The sequence below is a fragment of the Puma concolor genome, chromosome C2, assembly GCF_028749965.1.
Source record: "Puma concolor isolate L17-30 chromosome C2, mPumCon1.1.hap2, whole genome shotgun sequence".
NCBI lineage: Eukaryota > Metazoa > Chordata > Mammalia > Carnivora > Felidae > Puma > Puma concolor.
This window is the reverse complement of record NC_141675.1, coordinates 127,840,790-127,861,026: the sequence shown is the minus strand read 5'-3', so window position 1 is coordinate 127,861,026 and position 20,237 is coordinate 127,840,790. Positions and strand designations below refer to the sequence as shown.

Genomic DNA, 20,237 nt, shown 5'->3' with positions numbered 1-20,237 from the left:
TGTTCATGCTCTGTCTCTCTCTGTCTAAAAAATAAATAAATGTTAAAAAAAAAATTTAAAATAAAATGTGAAAATGGGGACAAACAATATATTTTAGACCCTACAAATAAAATTTGTAGACTTTTTTTGGTTCTCAGAAAAACAAATAAAATTCATACATTTTCTAACAAATAATTAGCACTTTCTAAAAAGGTTATGGATGCTGGTAGGAAGTCAGTAGCTCCCGCTTTATTCCCTAACTTGTTATGTATCAGTAGACTGCTCTTCAAATTTTTTGTCACTAAGTAAAACTCTACATGGACTATATGTATACTTCGGACATTTAAATATTCCTAAACATATTATTTTTTTGTGATTCACAACATATTTGTGAAACACCATATGCACTTCCAGAAGTCAAAAACAATGTACTGTTTTCAGGCATTCCTTTTAAAAAGAATCATTGATTATTTTATATTCAACCTCTTTGGAATGATGTGTGTCTGACCCCACAAAGTGCTGATTTGAAACCCCATATTACTTGTTCCTGCAACAAAGGCTATACACTGTGAACTGTTAAATGATCCCCAATATTTATGACATTCTTGGTTAAACGGGAAATGGGCTACTTGTCTAAATAATGCACAAGTCCACTTTAATAACACCTCACTGTGCCACCTTAGAAGTCGCTCTGCGTTCATTGATCAGTAAAAGAGAGACTAAAATGTTTTGAAATCTTAACACGGCTTTGTAATATTGTGTCTGAAAGTGGTCAGCAGAACAGGAATCGGTACGTGTTTCTCTCCTGAACTCCATATTACCATTTTTTTTTTCCCTGAACCTTTCAATTAAATCACTTACACCATTTAGGTAAGTATGGTATATGGTTTAAGTAGCAAGTACTATTAATAAGAGATTATCACTCGCTGATTAGATCATTAATACAAATATTCATTTATGTGTATGATCTGAGATCCATGGATTTTAGTTTGATGGGTCAATTTGATAGTGATGGTCTCAAATGGTTTGAGCAGTAGAGCAGGTGCAGTGACAAATTAGCTCACAGTGGAAATTATTCTCTTTATAGTGGTCAAAAAAGAGAATTGAGGGGAGTGTGAGTATGAATTTTAGGGAACTGGGGATTTCCTTTTGGGACCGTTTCATGCTCCCCCAAAAATGTTTTCCACAAGTGTACAGATTCCTCTGGGAAGCTTTTCTTCTTTATACCCATGAGTGTTAGGGGAAGAGAGAGAAGTCTCACTTGTCAGCTCAACAAAGTGAAACAACATGTACTAAAAAGTAAACATCTGGCATATACAATTTTCACAGTCATTTTGTGATGCTGTGCAAAGTGTATAGACCCCTCAAATCATACCTGATGTATTTACTTGTTAACTCTCATAAAAATTTATCCTGCAGCTAAGTCATATCAATGACTTATTTGACAACTGCATGGTATATTCTCTAAATTGCTTAATATTTATATTTTATTTCTGACAATGTTTTTGCTGCTATATTCAGAGTTACTAAACTCCAGGTATACTAGAGGTAAGTTACATTAAGTATGTAAAAAAGTTCCTGAGCAGATAGACCTTCTCACTTCCTTCTGAACTGAGTTTCCCCTAATATAAAGATTCTATCAACTCAATTTTATGTGATTAGAGTAAAGGGAATCACACACACAAACACACTCACACATACCCACATACACCCACACACACCCACACAAATGCACATAAAATAAATGTCTTGGTAGTTTCAGGTAACACTCTGCACAATTGTTTCAGTCTCAGAGCTAAACTGAGATCTTTATAATTGTTATCAAGCAGAGAAAAAGCATTATTTTCTATTTAATTTTTCTTATCACTTCCAATAGAGGTTTTAATGAGCAAAGAAATGGTCAATATGCAAGTGAAAGAGACAAACAGCACGTTTAATTCATATAGTAGAAAGAAAGGTTCCTGAATAATCAAGAATTTAGTGAGACAAAATATACAGAATGAACTTCCTTTGATACTAGAGTTCATAAAGAGTTAGAGTCTCAGAAACAAAATTATTCCGAAGATTGTTTTGCAGTCACATCACATTAAATGTGCTGCTTTAATGAGTTCCCTTGTAGAATACAAAGATAATTTTATGAGTTTATTATCTCATCTTAATTCACCTGATATGTTTAATAGCAGAAATCTGGTTACTGATTAACGTAAGGAGGAAAAATAAATGGATATAACAAAAATTTAAATGTTATAATTTATTCTTAAATGCATTGTTATTCAAGTTCTCTTAATTCAACACTGCAACGTGATTTATGCATTGGAGATATATAATTTTCAGGAAATCCATAAAAGACAAAGAGCAAACCCTATTAGTGTATCTAAACAATGCAGTTGTTTAGACTGGGTGAGCACCAGGGAATAGAACTACGATGCACTGGCAAATGAGAATACCCACGAGAAAGAACACTATCTCTGATTCCTCATTTCACACGTACGAACTTCCTTTTATGGTATTAAGAAGTGACATTTACAACCCTTGTTCTAGCTAAGTTTCTGAGAAAGTATCATACCAGCTTCTTCACCATCTTACCACCAATGGGCTTTGATTTGTTTGTCCTTTCATCTCAGTTCTTCGGTGAAAGATAAGAGAAAATCAGAATGAGTTATCTATAAGGCTAAAATAAATATAATAAATATTAAATTGTTTATAAAGATTTTATTAATTTTAGTACTTATTCCAAATGTTTAAATCCTACAGTTGTGTAAATGAGAGATTACTGGAGAAAATTATTTCTATGAAAATAGGGAGGCTGCTTCTCAAGGAAAGTACCAGTTTATTATTTTATACGATGTGAAAATGCCTATTGGATTAGTCTATTATTTTATACAATGTGAAAAATGTTTCTTGGATTGGTCTCTAACACAATCATCCGTAAGACTGTAATGATAAGAAGAGTTCTTCATTATCTTTAACTCCAAATACGTCAACATGCGTGTGTGCGTGTGGTGCGCACGCGTGCACACGCGTGCGCGCGCGCACACACACACACACACACACACACACGCACACCTCTATCCATAGCCCACAACCTAGCAGTCTATGGAGAACTGTGCTAATAAGAACTAATGAAAAGACCATAATAAATAGCTGCTAGTACAACGAGACCACTATTACATCATTATCTGATTTAATGGGCTATAAGTGATGTATTTTATTCTTTGCCTTTATCTAAAGTTTTAGTCAAATTGTCTCAGATGTGTAACTTACATGATTATATTTAGAGCTATACTTACAAATTCTGCAAGAAACGTTTATGTATTCCCAAGGCGGTCACTCTTAGCCATTCATAATATGAATTATTTCCAACGCATTCGATTAGCTAATTTTTACTTTAATGCCGGTGTGCACATGCATCTACTTAAGAAGTGGCTCATAGATAAGGTACCAATGAGTCCATGCAAAGACAATCCTGAGTATAAGTTGGTATTTATGACTACATTACACTTGTTAGGAGTTTGCTTTCTGTTATTTATAAGACTACAAAACAAACAAACAACAATTACAGACAATTTTGAAGTGCAATTACTTGCAGAGAGTCTTATTTCTTTGATAGCAATGTAGTCAAATATTACATCTCTAAGATAATATTATATTATCTGCCTAAACAAATTAGCAATATCAAAGTTTCCGGCTGCTAAGTATTCTCTCTCTCTCTCTCTCTCTCTCTAATTAAAAATCGACAACACAAATGCATGCAGTTTTGAAGTTAAATTGCTTCTCCCCAAAGTATTTACTTTAGCAATACGACCTCCCAGCTGAAGAATGAAGTCTGGAAAACGAGGACAAGAAGTTGTAGCAGTTGTTAGCAGGAAGCAGGGATGGGTAGATAATTTTACACAGGTGGTTGATGATTGATGGAGGTGGAGGCATTTTTAGGAGGCATGGATGGTGAGGATTTGGGAAGAAACACTCTACCTGTGTAGCCCAGCGAATTGTCATCATTATCAGAGGTGGGGACGGGCGTCCCGTTGTCGTTCCCCCTCTCTAGGTCTTCAGGGTCTGTCGGAAACAACACCAGAGCTGCTGATGGGGTCACAGTAGTAACAGTAGTTGCCATTTCGATCACAGCATGTCCAGACACAAGCAAATCCACATGTGACAGAAAAACACACAGGGACAACACACAGCACACTTCCTCCCTGCCCCTCCTGCAGCACACTGAGCCGCACGGAGGTCTCAGCATCATGGCTTACGGTCTCTACTGCTTCTCCTTAATTTCCCTAATTCTCTTCTCTGCCTGCACCTTTGCTGCACTTCAAAGCTGGCGGAGGGCTCTGACTGCCCTCTGTGAGGCCGCCAGCACGGACTGAGGGAGCATATGGAGGAGGGAGAGGGCAGGGTGGCTGAATGCTAGCATTGCTAATTTTCCACCTTATTGTTAATCAAAGCTATTGACTGTGATCACTCCCCATCATCGCTTCATCTCCTGCCAATTACAGACTCAAGGGACTGTACCTCATATGGGTGGGGGGGGGGACAGGGTGTGGGGAAAAATAGGGTCTTGTCAAATAAGAGGGTGGATTATAAAAATGTCATACTTTTCTTAAGCAACAGCAAAGAAAGCAGTGCAACATCACATCCTTCAGAAGGCAACACTTTATCATCTTAAAGGAAGGAGATGAATTTACTGAAACAAATGCATAAGTAAAACAACACTTAACTTTGAACGTTTGGGGCTGGATATTTTAAAACATTCCAAATTGCTCGAGATTCTGTATTACAGTCATCCAGATAAGTATTTTCATTCATCTATTCTGATTTTTCTTGAGTGAAAGAAACGCTTTTTATGCTTTTCACACTGCACGTTCATTTTCCAATGTAGAATTTTAGAAACGAGGCCAAGCAAAATGACACTAAAGTTCTAATATCCAGAAGCTGAGTTGCATTATAAATACACACGGAAGCCCAACGACACCACTACTAATTTCACTTGTGCTCAGTCACTGTACATATCATATTTATGTGTGTTAGATAAATATGAGCAGAATATCTAGCTTCATTGCTGATAAGCGGACACAGACACAATAAAAGCTAAGTGTGTACCTCCTAAGTGGAATACCGTCGCGTCATAGGTCATTCATGTTGAGGTGTTCTGCAGGCTTCTCATCACCTTAAATAGCGTCTACACAGAATTCCTTGGTCTGAGCAGTGAAGGAGCACAGCTGTTTACTTGAGGAAGAAAGTATGTCACTTATGAACGAGGCAGCGAGTATGTGCAGGTAATGCCTCTCCAGAAACATCACAGGGGTTATTAATTCTGTGTCCCTGCTAGTTTTTTCGGCGAGGTTGATCCATTTTGTCCTACACACAATTCTTCAGGGAGGATTAAGAATTTTTTAAAAGAGGATATAAAATCTAACGTGGGTCACTTTGTGACTTTTTGCATGTAGTATATCTATCCACTCTGTCTCCCCGTCTCCCTTCCTCTCCAGCTCATGGGTCATATAATTAACCTGCTGTGGCTTACACAAAGGAAAAAAAAAAAGGTATGGATATCTGCAGACTAAAGAAAAAAATGCTGGTTATTGCTCTATTTATCCTTGCCTTTCCAGCAATAGCTGTTGTCCTATTTATCCTTAAAGTCAACTCAGGAAGTGGTATAGCAGGGAAAGGGTCTCCTTTCCACGCCTCCAGCCTGTAACCTATTTGTATGCATTAGTTGTTTAGGGCAGAGATTTAAGTCACATCAATAAAAGAGAATGGGAAACAGGTTTGTGTGTGTGTGTGTGTGTGTGTGTGTATTTTGTGTCAGTGTTAGCACAATGTTCTGCCATAAACGAAGTAACCTTACTCAAGCAAACTAACCAAATAAAAAAGGTTGATACAGGAAGATAGATAGAAGGTTCTGGTTCACATGTATTAAAAGACTTTTAAGGACACCTTCCCTGCTTACCCACAATATTGTTTTAAAAGATATGAAGTGTTTAGGGTCACCTTAATTTTACAGACTGATCATTTTTAGTTGCAAACACAGTTTTTCAAAGAAAGAGCTACTTTTAATTTATGATGGAATAGTTTATTGAATGTAGATACACACATTTGTAATCACTCTGTTAAAAATAAGATAAAAATCTATCCAAACCCACAGCATGAACTCAGTTTGAATATACAGTATCATGACTTTTGCACCTTTGTTACTGAATGTTCCCTGAAACTGAGGACATTTGTTCAAAAGCAGTAGGGTAGGGATGAGGAAAGGAAGTTCACGGTCATTTGAAACGAGATACATAGATCTGTTAAAAGTAGGATTTTTCACCAATGTCTAATTTACCCTGAGTGTTTTTAAAATTTGCTTTCCTGTCCCCACCCATCACCCTTCTGACCCCTGCTTACGCTCAGGGAAGAATAGACTTCGCATTAATCAATGAATCTAACCATATCTATAAAACGCATTCTATCTAACCAGTACTGCCTTTAATTAACAATATGCTACACCTATAGAACAAAAGATGTCATTTTTACTAACTGCTCTCAATTTTTCTTCCTACTCCTTCCTGTCAAAAGATAATTGTAACAGGAAATAGTCACTTGACTCACTGCACATGAGCTTTAGGACTAATTTAAAGAGAGCCCAAAAAGTATTTACTTAAATGTTTTGTTGAATAGTATTGATTATGTGAGCCACGGTAAAGAATACAAGGAGGCAATAGATTATTTAGTGCTTACAATGTCTGAAGAAGTCTTTCTTGTGCCCCAAGTCTGAATTCAGGACCCTCCAGATTTGAATTGATGTAGGCGTGGCTGCAACTGATGAAAGCCACCGTAACATCTAGAAATGCACTGTCACTAAGGGTGCCGGGTTCTATGTGCCTGACACCCCCATTAGACTGAATTCCCCAGGGTCAGGTAATCTGTCTGCGTCACACTGGTACACCCACCACCTTACACTGGGGCTGCAACATTCTATGGGCTTAAACAGTTTTTTTTTCCTTTAAGATAATAAATGAATTAATGAACAGATGGTAACCAAGAATGCAAATCTCACTTAAGTAATAGACTCTCAATCTGAAACAACTTGAAAATATAAAAGAGTTGTTACAAATTAACTCAAATGCTAATGTACTCCCTATATATCCAGTATCTGTAAAGGCATATAAAACATCTTTGCAATATAAAAGGAAGTCTTAAATCATAAAATCATAGACGGTCATGGTTGGAAGTATGTCAGATGGACCTTTACTAGATGTTCCATCAATATTCAGATTCTTCTGAATTTAGTGGTCATTTGGCCTTTAGTGCTTTTAAGGCAAGCAATTCCAATTTCACAATTAAGTGCTTTCTTTTATGTTCGATTTTTTTTTAAAAAAAGATGTTTTCTAGATTCTAATTCTAATAGTAACCTGGTGGGCTCAAAAGAACTAATATTTCATCTGTGAAAGCCTGTTTCCTTCCCAGCCCTCCGTAAATGCTTGTGTTTCATAGGGCTCCAGATTCACCCTTTTGTTCTTCAACATGCTTCATCGAGGCTTATGACTAAAACTATTTGTTCTTTCTTTTTTCTTTTTAATAAGATGATGTAACTTCCACATTTCTTACTTGGATGCCTAAATGACCAAATCTCATGTCTACTGCTTATGTGACTTTATGAGGATTCCAAGAAACCTCACACCTTCTCTCACTAAACCCTGAATGCATCCTCTTTTCCTTCCACCTACTCCGTTCCTATATTTCCTATCTACATGAAGGAAGCCATCACTGTATTATATTTTTAATATTTTACAATTCAATGGGATGTTAGTATCTGGGGTTAAAACTGAACTCAGGGGTGCTTGGGTGGCTCAGTCAGTTAAGTGTCCAAATCTTGATTTCGGCTCAGGTCATGGTGTCGTGGTCAAGGGATCGAGCCAAAGGTGGAGTGTGGAGCCTGCTTGGGATTCTCTTTCTCGTCCTCTGCCCCTCTGTCTCTTCCCTTCCCCCCTCTCAAGTGCTTTCTTGCTTGCTGTCTTTCTCTCTCAAAATAAGTAATAAAAAAACATTTAAAAATAAAAAGCAAAAACACTGAATTCTTATTCCACAGGCCTATTGTTATGAATTTTTCTACATGATTTATTTTTATTTTTTAAATCCTTTTTGGGGGCGCCTGGGTGGCGCAGTCGGTTAAGCGTCCGACTTCAGCCAGGTCACGATCTCGCAGTCCGTGAGTTCGAGCCCCGCGTCGGGCTCTGGGCTGATGGCTCAGAGCCTGGAGCCTGTTTCTGATTCTGTGTCTCCCTCTCTCTCTGCCCCTCCCCCGTTCATGCTCTGTCTCTCTCTGTCCCAAAAAAATAAATAAACGTTAAAAAAAAAAAATTTTTTTTAAAAATCCTTTTTGGAGGTAGTTGTATGCCAACTTAAACCTATAATATGTAAAATTTTATATAGAATTATGCATAACCATACAATATACATATTATTTATATAGGACATATGATGTATGAGTGGGCCATCTTGTAATGGTCTTTTGCAGCTTTAATAAAAGTGACAACAACGACAAAAAGGAATAAGGATATATAACTTCCTTTACGAGGGAAATTATGTCTTTTAGGAAACTTTATCCTTAAATACAACAATTTATTAAAGGTGATACAACTTTATTTAATGGTAAATTACTTGTAAATTTGAAATTTGTTAATCTGTATAATACTGCTTTTATTGAGATTTCCCCAACCCCTATATCAAATTATAATGGAAACTCTGAATTGGAAAAATCATTGTATTGCAACCTCTGATAAAATCGTTCATATAATCACCATCAATAAGCACTAAATCTATCAGGTGAAAATGGTAGGAGACAGCATATTTCACAGTGTCAAAGTATCACCCCAGAGATTATTTGCTAACTGCAGAGGAGAAAATAAACTTTTATAATGGTTATACCTGGCAGTCACCACTTGAACTCAGTAATCAAAGTTAGTATCACCAATGCTGAGTAAATAAGAATGGGAAGGTAATTGTGTGATGGAATATACAGCACCGCCTATGAAGCATCCACACTAACAATACTTGCCCTGAACTTAATCGAGACTTGAGACCCAACTTAAATCTACAGAAGAAGAAAATATATGTCCCTTAGCATGCACGTATAGGATAATTGATGGATGAATTATTTTGAACTTACTTTCAAATGGCTCAGAAAACATATATCGAGAGGACTAAAGCAAATATGATATAGTATTAACAGTTGTTCGTTCTGTTATGAAAAACATTCAAAAAAGTTTAGAGGATGGTAATTGAAGACTGAGTGGTGTAAAGCTTTCTCTACAGTGTGCGGCAGCAGAAATTCATGCAATGATGCTTCACTTTCATTGGCGATATAATTAAAATGGCATCGATACTCCTATTTGTACTACCATTCAACCCACATTTCTCTAAATTGTTCATCATGCTAGGATAGCCAGTATTACATTGTGGAAATGTAGAGGTCTGAGAGAAAACTCTGCTGTTTAAATTCAATTTCATTTATTTATTTTTAATTCTTAAATTGGGTTTGAAATTCACCATCGAAAGAGTAGAGTTTTAATCTTTATCATTTCTTTCTGTCATATTAAGCTATGTAAAATATTATGTTAAAAATAATAGCTACTTCCTTCTGCCCTACTGTAAAGCGTCAAGCTGGTTTCTTTATAGATTTGCATTATCACTGTGCAGGGTTTTGGCATTAATTGACATTTTGAAGATGACCATTAATAAAAGATTAGGGAAAAGCAAATGAATATAAACTACTATCAATATGAGAATTGTGTTCTACAAATTGGATCAATTCTCATTGATTCTTTCCTACTAATCAAGAGGAATGCAGGCAATGGGTACTTTAAATGGAGTACTGAAAACATTTAATTAGAAACCCAGGCAATGAATTGCAGAATTAAGTACAAAAACTATGTTTGTGAAGCTTTGTATTTGTGTCACAATTTTACAAGATCCAATTAAAGTTAAAATTCAAACTTATGCTTTAATATATATATATATATATATATATATATATATATATATATATATATATACACACACAATATTATTTGCCCCATTCTTTTGAACTGGAAATAAGGGGAGAAATAACAGTTATGTTAACAGAGATGGGGAGGAAAAAGAAATCAGTATGCTCTTGTAGGTAGTACCTACTACTCAAAAGAATTCAGAGAACAAAGTAAATAAAAAATTCATTTACAATGAGGACTGAATGACTTTTTCAGAAAGATATATGCTATAGAACATTAAATATAATATTATCAAGATCTAAAATTGTGCTACAAAATGATGAATAAAACACCTATTTCTTTTAAGTAGCAATATGGTAACAGAAACCAATGTGTTACAACTATTTCCAGTTTTGCTATTATAAGGAAAAATCAAGATTGCTTCCTTGAAATGAAATGAAATGAAATGAAATGAAATGAAACGAAATGAAATGAAATGAAAAAAGTAGATTGCATACAGTGATCTCAACATAGTTGTTAATGCTGTTTCCCATTTTCTAGTTTAGGTGATTAGAAAACTGAATGAATCCTATATTAATAAAGAGAAGTAAAAACCATACCGATTATAATAATGACAACGAATATTTACATAATGCTTTAGTTTTTTTAAATATAAACTATATTCTTTTTATGCACATCTATTTTCTCATGCAGTTCTTATGGTTCTATCATGACCACAGTTACCATCATTATCTGCATCATCAACATTCCCGTTTTAGAGATGCTGAAACGGAAGCTCAGAGAAATTATTTTGCTCTGTCATGAGACTAGTAAAGAGTGGATTTGGAATTTGATTCCAAATGATTTCTGACTCCAAAACACCGCCTCTTTTCACTGTGTCCATGGCCTCTCTTTACTCATCAATCCAATTCTAGGAACTGGATGGAATTTTAATATTATATAAGCAACGATACACCAGACTAGCGATTCCTTTGCAATTGCTGAACAATAAGATTGGATAATTTCACAAATGTATTCCTGAGCTCTGTCAAGCATAGTACCCATGGATTCTTCACTGTCTCCTTTTACAAACAATATAAAACATATACTTTAGTTAATAACATAGCCAGATGTATTTAAGCTAGAAATACACAATAAAATATTAAAATAGGGATTCATTATTAAATAAAGCTTTTCCCAGATAATTTAAAAAATGTAGACTTGGGGACTGAACTACTGATTAAATAAAATTAAGATAAATTCAGATCTTTTGGACAATTACTTTTTAAAAGTTATTCTTCAACAATAAAGATTTTCCTTTTGGTATAAGCTTAAGGCAACTTAGAACCGGAGTATGTCTTACTCATCTTCATACGCCCAATCCCAGCACAGTGCTAAGCACAGAGTAGCTAGCTAATCAACACATATTTGTTAAATGACTGAATGAAACGTTGGGGCATATTTTTGCTGGAGTCAAGAGTTTAAAAAGGAGGTAACTTTTCTCAATCAATGAATATCAATTATTTCCTTATTTGGGACTTTATTACATACTTATCTATCTAAAATTATAATCATTGTCATTAGACATGTTAGGTACATATCTATCTAAAATTATAAGTCTAATTCAAAACGACATTATGGCAAGTTATTACTGCTGATAAAATACTGTTTCTCCCTCCATCAGTCCCCAAGTAAATATACTGAAGGAAGTAAAATCTTGCTTAACTTAAATCAGGTGAGGGATTTAGTAGTGAAATTTTTCTTTCTTGTATGTTAAAAAGAGATGATTCATAAATATCCCCCCCCTCCATGACACACTGGATATAAAGGAAAGTGTAATAAATAGTGATAATCTGTAAAACCAAAAGAAGTCATACTACAAAAAAACAAGAATGGTATTTAAATATTGCCAGGTAGGTAAACTGTATTTTAGTTCTGTGACTTCTCTCTGATTTGAGTATTTCAAATATAGATATACAGATATAAGTACAGGTATCTCTTGATTTGAAAGAATGAAATGCATTTTCTGCAAGGCTGCTCTTAAAACTGAAGTAATGCAACACAAGTTTGGAATTAAGATTTGCCAATACTACATCCTATGCTTGAATTTGCAAAAAAAAAAAAAATGTTGTAATTGTGAAAAAAAGGAAAAATAGCTACATGGAAATTAACAAGTATGATTTTGTTTGAGCTAATATGGGGTACATTCAGTTATACCAGGCTGATAAAATCTGACTAAATAATAGAGACCTTGGGGCGCCTGGGTGGCGCAGTCAGTTAAGCGTCCGACTTCAGCCAGGTCACGATCTCGCGGTCCGTGAGTTCGAGCCCCGCGTCGGGCTCTGGGCTGATGGCTCAGAGCCTGGAGCCTGTTTCCGATTCTGTGTCTCCCTCTCTCTCTGCCCCTCCCCCGTTCATGCTCTGTCTCTCTCTGTCCCAAAAATAAATAAACGTTGAAAAAAAAATTTAAAAAAATAATAGAGACCTAAACAAAAACATTAAAAAACAAAGAAATAGATATATATTATATTAACATATGTATGTATGTATATATATTAACATAAAATATACTACTGAATGGATGTTAGGAAGGTGAGCGCATTAATGGATAAGCCTGTAACTCAGAAGAATGCAAATGTCACAGAAGAAGCTTTTAACTCATTTAAATTCAACTTAATTTGACAAAACAAGATAAAGTGTCTTCTGCATGGAAATCATTCTATTGATGGAGAAATGCTCATAATTTTAAAACCTTTTGTTTCCAGATCTCTTCTAGTAGAAACACTGACAAAGTAGAGCTCTTAAAACAATTGGGAAAATTATGCTTCATCATGACAACATGTTTTTTTAATTTGATGCCTGCATGTTTGGTCTAAGAAAGTCAAAGTTTTTCATGGAAATAATAAGTGACTATTATTCCTTTATATATAAAGTGACTATTCCTTTACATAATTAGCAACTAAGCCAATTGTCCAGTTGAATTCTGCATTTATTCAGAATGCTCAGATCAAACCTTCAATAACAGCCGATGTGACAGATACCTTGATGGGATGGAATTTAATCTACAGAGATTTGCTCCCTTGAACTTTATCTGTGAGAGTTAATTTCCGGTCCATTTTACTAGTATTTCTGGCTCTCTCCGTCTGCTGACTTTTGTGTTATTGTCTCCACCCACTTTGCCCTGGTATTCAACCGCTTTTCTTTCATTGTGCTTAGCATCTGTTACTGTTCCACTCCCTTCCAGTCAAAGCATACGGTAACTTCAACACAGGCTAATTAAATGGCGCTTGAAGTTAGTTAACAGGTGGTGCCCCCGGCTGCCCTAATTGTATGAACAGATACATCTCACATTTTAAAGGACAGAAATAGCACAATAGTAATAACCGAATTAATGGAGTACTTCTTCCATAGCTCTAAACTGATGTTGGGGGACCAAAAAGAAACAGGATCATTCTTCCGTAGAGGGAGAAATCTGGTTTGGAGTTATGATGATCCCATTTGAGATTCTGAATAAAACCTCAGGCCTCCTAATCCTTTAACCAGTGCTATTTTTCTCATCACAGAATGTATATATTTATTACCATGTCCTCCCAGGTATGTTAATAAAGCATGTTTCCAGTCACTACTGCTAGTTAACATATTAAATGATATTCAAGTAAGATCCACATGATTTGTTAAATTCGAATTATCAAATAACCTACTTAGCATTTTGTAATTACTACAACTAAGGGTGTATTATTTATTTACATATTTAATATAGCATAATGTTTAAAAGCCAGTAGCTAACTCTGTGACTTTAGACAAGTTATTTTATTTATCTTTTTTTATCGTTTGTCTCCATTTCTTCATCTACAAAATGTGGAATAATAGTATCTATTTCACAAGAGTATAATGAGGTTTCAATAAGCAAATATTTGTAAAGACCTCAGTACAGTCCCAGGAGACTAATAAGCCAGTAAATGTTGGCTAATATTATAATTAATCCAAATTAGAAAGCAACTTTAAAATGATCATTTAATAATTCTTAATGAAAAAAGTTCTATGCATTTGCCTCTTGAAAAGGAGAAAAAACACATTCTGTTTCTGTTTTATACCCCAATTTGGAGTTTATATAAGAGAGGGTGAAGAAGGTATCAAATACAAGAGCGAAACGGATTTTGAAAACCTCATTTCTGTCTAGCCAAGTTACATTATGTCTTTCCATTGCAATTCTTCAGAACCCAATTGAGCAGAATTCCCCACTAAATCATTCTGGAAGTATTTCCACGCAGGTAATTTTATCCTCACGGCAAACTCCTTGAACTGCAAACTTCAGTTTTCCTAACTGTCTGGTTTGTGCTGACAAGGATGGACTTACTCAATTTTATTTCTTGAAAAAAAAACACAACACCTGATATTGAAATTACAGATTTCTTCACTCTTGGTGTAAAGCCCGCCCTCCCCTCCGCCACCTCCCCTTCATGTGCAATGCCGGTTCAACCTCTGCCTTTCTCTTGCTGTTTCCAGTAGAGGGGCAGAAACTACCCGGGGCCCTGGAGAAAGGTGGGGAAGTCTGAGGGCTCTGCAAATTGGGCCCGAGTCACGTGGTCACCGCCAGTTCCTCCCCACCCCGCCTCCCTCGCAAGTGTCCCGCAAGTCCTGGCTGCCATCGTCTGCAACCATTACGGACATCTCTAAGGCGGCATTCACTCCACTGCTAAAGAGACAAATTTCCTCTATAGTCTCTTCATTGTCTGCTTTTTCTAACCACAGTCACGGTTTCGCGCTCTTCATTCTAATTGTGCTTTTGATTATTAGGGTCATTTTATGCCTTCAGCTTTCTCAAAGGTCACAGGGATTAGCTGTGTCCAATCGCGGACTGGGGAGAATGTGCAGGCTTACCCCCCATTCATCCGCCTCCATTGATTTCCACTCAGTGTGAGAGTGGCCACAGTGGTTTTCTTTCTTTTTCTTTTTTTCTTTTTCTTTTTCTCTTTTTCTTTCTTTCTTTCCTTTCTTTCTTTTATTTTTATTTTTTTATTCCTAGTTGATATTTTCCTTGCGTCCCTCCCCCACTTCCTCCTTAGAGAAAGGCTGTTTGTAGCCCTCCTTGTGCCTCAAGAGGTTTCAGTGAAGCAAATCCACGCAGAGAGCAGGGACGGTGCCAGCGTAGGGCATTGCTGAGCACGTCAGGTGGCACATGGCCCTTCTATTGCTTCTGTTTATTTACCCCAGGGCCATTCCACATTTCCATTTTATAATGTCAAACTGCACTTTCAAACAGCATCCCTTTCCTTGCTGTCATTGAGGGCAGTCAATCACACACACTACATCTACTCTATCGATAATTATATATACTATTTATATATACTATATATAAATATATATACTATATATATAGTATATATATATATATACTATATATATAATTATATATACTAATTATATAAAACATATATACCGTTTTCTTTTTTCTGTTTTACTTTGCGGACTCTGACCTTTGTGTATTTTACGCACCAGTATTACAATATTACAGTATTTTGATTTGCATTTGTGTTTTATTAATGGGACACTCTGCCAGCTTTCATTCTTACCAGCACTTTTACAATGACATGATGTTTCACTTACGAATGTTGTTCCCAAACGAGACATTCTTATTGTAAATTAGTGTAAATTCTTGACACCTAGGACAATAAAAGTAGCTATTTTAAAGGAATGTGTGTATGTATATCCACACATATGTCATGTACTATTGAGAGTCCTCAATAATAAACAACCCAAACAATCCCAAATACTTGAAAAGATATTCGGTTACTGGGGCTATTGGGTGGCTCAGTGGGTTAAGCGTCGGACTTCAATTCAGATCATGATCTACCAGTCCTAAGTTTGAGCCCCGCATCAGGCTCTGTGCGACAGCTCAGAGCCTGGAGCCTGCTTCAGATTCTGTGTCTCCCTCTCTCTCTCTGCTCCTCCCCCTTGCACTCTCTATCTGTCTGTCTCTGTCTCAAAAATAAACATTAAAAAGAATTAAGAAAGACATTAGGTTTAAAAAGAAGATATTAGGTTATTTATATAATTATTCATATTCAAGTGAAAGTGGGGAGAGTTTATTATGAAAGAATATTTTCTGGACACAAATGCTCTTGGCTCATGACAAAGTCCATTCATTACTAGTCTAAAACACAGTAGGAGGCAATCCTCAGTTCTTTTCCCATCTTGCTAGAAGTCAAGTGATTAGTGACTTTCTGATTGGTGAGATTATCTGTTTGGCGCAGAAGGAAGATATAATGAATTATGATCTTGTTTATTAAATCATATGATCTTCTAAAAGTAGAAATGCTTTCCAGAAACCATACTGCACATTCACATTCAAATCTGAAGATACTGCACCAATGAATTTCTTCCTTCTGCAGTGTTTGATAATTCAACTCATAGTACATTTGTTTGTACATGTGGAAATATACTTGTATGTAGATTTAGTGGCCTCTGCAATATTGCTTCATTTCACCTCTTCAAGCTTAAAACTTTCCATAAAGAGAGGAGATAGCCTCAGTGAGCAGCAAACACTCGATTTTTGTTTCCAGTGATGCAACTCCTGTGTGGGTTACTTTCGGTCCTCACACCTATGGGAAATGGCTGGAAAGCTTAATGTAATCACCAATACTGTTTCCGTCGGGCTTTTGTGACCATTTTTTAATAGAGGCCAGAATTTTTAAAGAAACACATTTCCCTGCAAAATGGGAAAGGGAACTGAGGTGCATAGATAGGGAATAAAAATCTGCTGAGCTTCATATATTGTCAGAATTATGGTAACTATGCATAAATACCTCAGGGAAATATTACAGAAATCATAAATAAATAGTTTAACTCTTGCTGATGGAGAAAAAGAAAAATAGAGAAAAATCTCTGTCATCTGTCATCTGCAATATTTGGTATTTGAAAATGTGTCCTAAGGCTTCAACATACACTTTAAAACCATAATAGGGGAATCAAAAATGTCCCTAAGATTCACAATCCATATTTAACAAATGTATGGTCAATCTTACATTAGCAGTAAATTAATGTAAAGAAATCAAACATCTAAAAATATGTACATTTATTCTTAGATTTTTGAAGAGTAAGACTCACTATTAATATCAATGTTAAAATTTCATATTTGGTACATGTGTTTCAATGCTTAAATATGATTATAAAAATCACCTGGCAGTCTACCACGTGGTAACCAAAATTGCCAGTAAATAGAATTCTTCCATTGGTTATAAAATTGCTTACTTAAAATTGTGTACTTCCTGGGAGAAAACAAAGTCTCTTTAATGGTACATAATTCTGGCAAAACAAGTAGGTATAAAACATCATAGTAAATGAGAAATACACAAAATGGATAATATGTCAAAGTAATCACACAATATAGGTAATTCACTGGTCATTATAAAAATGACAGCAGCCATATTGTATTTCGTAGTTTGAAAATAAAGATATTGTCAAACTTTCCATCAATCACATTTGTACTTAATTTACTATGCCATTAAGAGATATGTTATATAGTCTTCTCATGAAAATATTGTGTTCAGGAGGCTATTAAGTCACAATAAATGTCATCCTGACTCCCACTGTAAAGACTCACAGCTTTACTGCCTTTGTTGGTAGAGTATGAAAAGTTTGGAGGCTCTAATTTTATGTTCAGTAAATATTTTTAAATTAAACTTTTTATTTTGAGATAATTGCATGTTCGCATTTAGTTTTAAGAAATAATGTAGTAAGATCTATTGTATCTTTTACCTAGTGACTCCCAGTGATAATGTCTTGCTAAATTGTAGGGCGATGGTCACAAACTGGATATTGACAATGATACTGACAAGATACAAAGCATCTCTATCACTATAAGGTCCTTCATGTGGATTTCTTCTAACCATACCCACCTTTCTCTCTCCCACCCCATCCTTATCCTTTGGCAACCACTAATCTGTTCTCCATATCCAGAATTTTATCATTTAAAAATTGTTCCACAAATGAAATCATACAGTATGTAACCTTCTGAGAATGACTTCAATCAGCATAATTCTGTAACGATTCATCCAGGTTGTCATGTGTGTCAAGAGCTCGTTCCTTTTAATTGCTGTGTAGTATTCCATGGTATGACTATAATAGTTTATTTAACCACTGATCAGCTGAGGTATATCTTGTTTATTTCCAGTTTTTGCCTACTATGAATAGAGCCGTTTTAAACACTTGTGTACAGGTTTTAGTGTAAACATAAATTTTCATTTCTCCAAAACAGATGCCCAGGAGTGCAATTGCTGGGGCATATGGTAATTAACATTTAGTTTTTTTCAGAAACTGCCAAACTATTTTCCATTGTAGCTGCACAATCAGCCTATCAGTCTTAAAAGGCATGCATGTATTCACAAAGAATAAAAGTCTCAGTGGCATTAGGATTAAGTTAAAGTTAAACTTCTGAGAGTTCTTTTTTTTCCCTCCCTCTCTCATCCAGACTCTCTCCCCTCCCCCCTGCCCTTCCCTTCCCTTCCACTGCCCTCTCTTCCTCTCCTCTTCCCTCTCCTCTAGTTTCTTCCTTTTCTTCATCCCCCTTTCTTCCTCTCCTTCCTCACCTTTCTTTACTTTCTTTCTATGTATGCAATTATAATAGAAGGAATGACTATGTGAACCTAATCTGAGATCAAGAAAGATAAGTAATATTACAGCTTTGTAGATCCTTTAAAAGCACTGAAACTTAGTTTTATAGGCTTTTTAACATTTAATAATATAATTTATTCTTCTTACACTATAAGGAAAAGATATAACTGATATTAAGAACAAAGGAAATGCGGAATAATCTTTTGGTTCCCTTTTTCTCTTGAGCGGGACAACTGATCAATCAATAGCCAAATAAAAGTCATTTAAATATATTAAAAAATATCACAAGACATAAATTTGTTACATTGTCACTGTGTATAGAAGTCTATATTCAAAGGGAAAAAATAATACCTTGTAGTTTATTATGCAGTTTGGGATAAAGCATGTTTAGGACGATGTCATTCAACCAAAAGATTTACATTCTAAGCTAATTGTAGATAAAAGCCCTAACAAAACTGTCTATATAAAATTATGTTCTCAAAAAACCTTGTTGCTTTCATACATCATAGATATTTTCACATACTGTTAAAAAATGGTGTTATTATATCAACTTACTGAAAAATGACTAAGCTGGTTGGGTTTGTTATTGTGAAACTGTAATAACGAGTTGCTGGTATTTAAAAAAAATCAATTATTGAAAGTCATAGGTAAAGTCACATTGACAAGGACAACAACAACAATCTCAGGAAATTCACTAGAAAAGGAAATATAAGGGCAATAGGTAGTCTTCATAAATAAATAAAAATCATTTGTAGTCTCTAACTTTTACACTTATGGAACCAGTAAGAGTTGAATGAAGTTTCCTGATTCCAGAAATACAACATATAAATATGCATCCCATTAAAAAACTGTATTGTTTTAATGTTTTATGTGAAAATGATAAGGAATGTTGAATTACTTATCAAACTAAAGCTACCTACTTGAAATGAGTAGATCTACCATACTTGAAAAATCATGTTATAAGATTTTATAACAAACCTTATGTCAATTAATAAGTGGTTTGTCAAGTTACCACCATAAAAGATGATGTAAGAACAAAAAAATGTTGCCCAACTCACCTGATCAATTTCTGGGAAAGAGACTGAAAGAATATTGATGGGGGACAGACAGTGGATTACCCTGAATTTAAACAACAGCCTTTTATTTGATAAACTTTGACAGTTTAGGAGATAAAGTTCAGGCCACACTGGCTTTACTTCCCTAAGAGTTAAATAAAATGAAATAAAACACAGTAAAACGAAATGAAATAAAATAAAATGATCACCCTCATGGTGTTCCTTGAACGAAATGAACAATGACCGAGATAAAGATATGTGTGTAATTCTACTACAGATCATGCAATTAGAGATCATTTAATTGGTAAGAAATCAGAGATAGTGCGTCATGCTCAACTTCCTAATAAACCTTTGAGAATACTTCAAATGGATAAGTTCATTTTAAAGGTAAAGAAAGAAGAGGCTAGTTAAATAAATTGCCTCAGAAATGTTCATGGACTATTTCATTTATAAAACTATAAACATTTATAATAATAAAACCTTTTTTTCTTTATTTACTTATAAAATAATAAAAACTTATACCAATAAAAAGCAGTATTAAATATACAAAGGCAATAATATCCCATAGCTTAGAATTGTCGCCCCCCACCCCCAACCCCTTAAGGCCCACTTGTCATTAGCTACATTTCAGGAGTAG

At 35.2% G+C, this 20,237-nt stretch overlaps 1 protein-coding gene across 6 annotated transcripts in view; it reads right to left on the bottom strand.

Annotated features, from left to right (window-relative positions):
- The window catches only part of ROBO1 (roundabout guidance receptor 1), a 1,149,709-nt gene that overhangs the window by 510,449 nt on the left and 619,023 nt on the right, over positions 1-20,237 (bottom strand). For 5 of the 6 annotated variants that reach the window (XM_086675711.1, XM_086675709.1, XM_086675710.1 and 2 more), the window contains exon 3: positions 3,952-4,035. In XM_086675711.1, coding sequence (XP_086531837.1) covers positions 3,952-4,035 — 84 coding nt within the window. Of the gene's footprint in view, positions 1-3,951; positions 4,238-20,237 lie in introns of those variants that run through there. The other variant, XM_086675705.1, reaches the window with a different exon arrangement.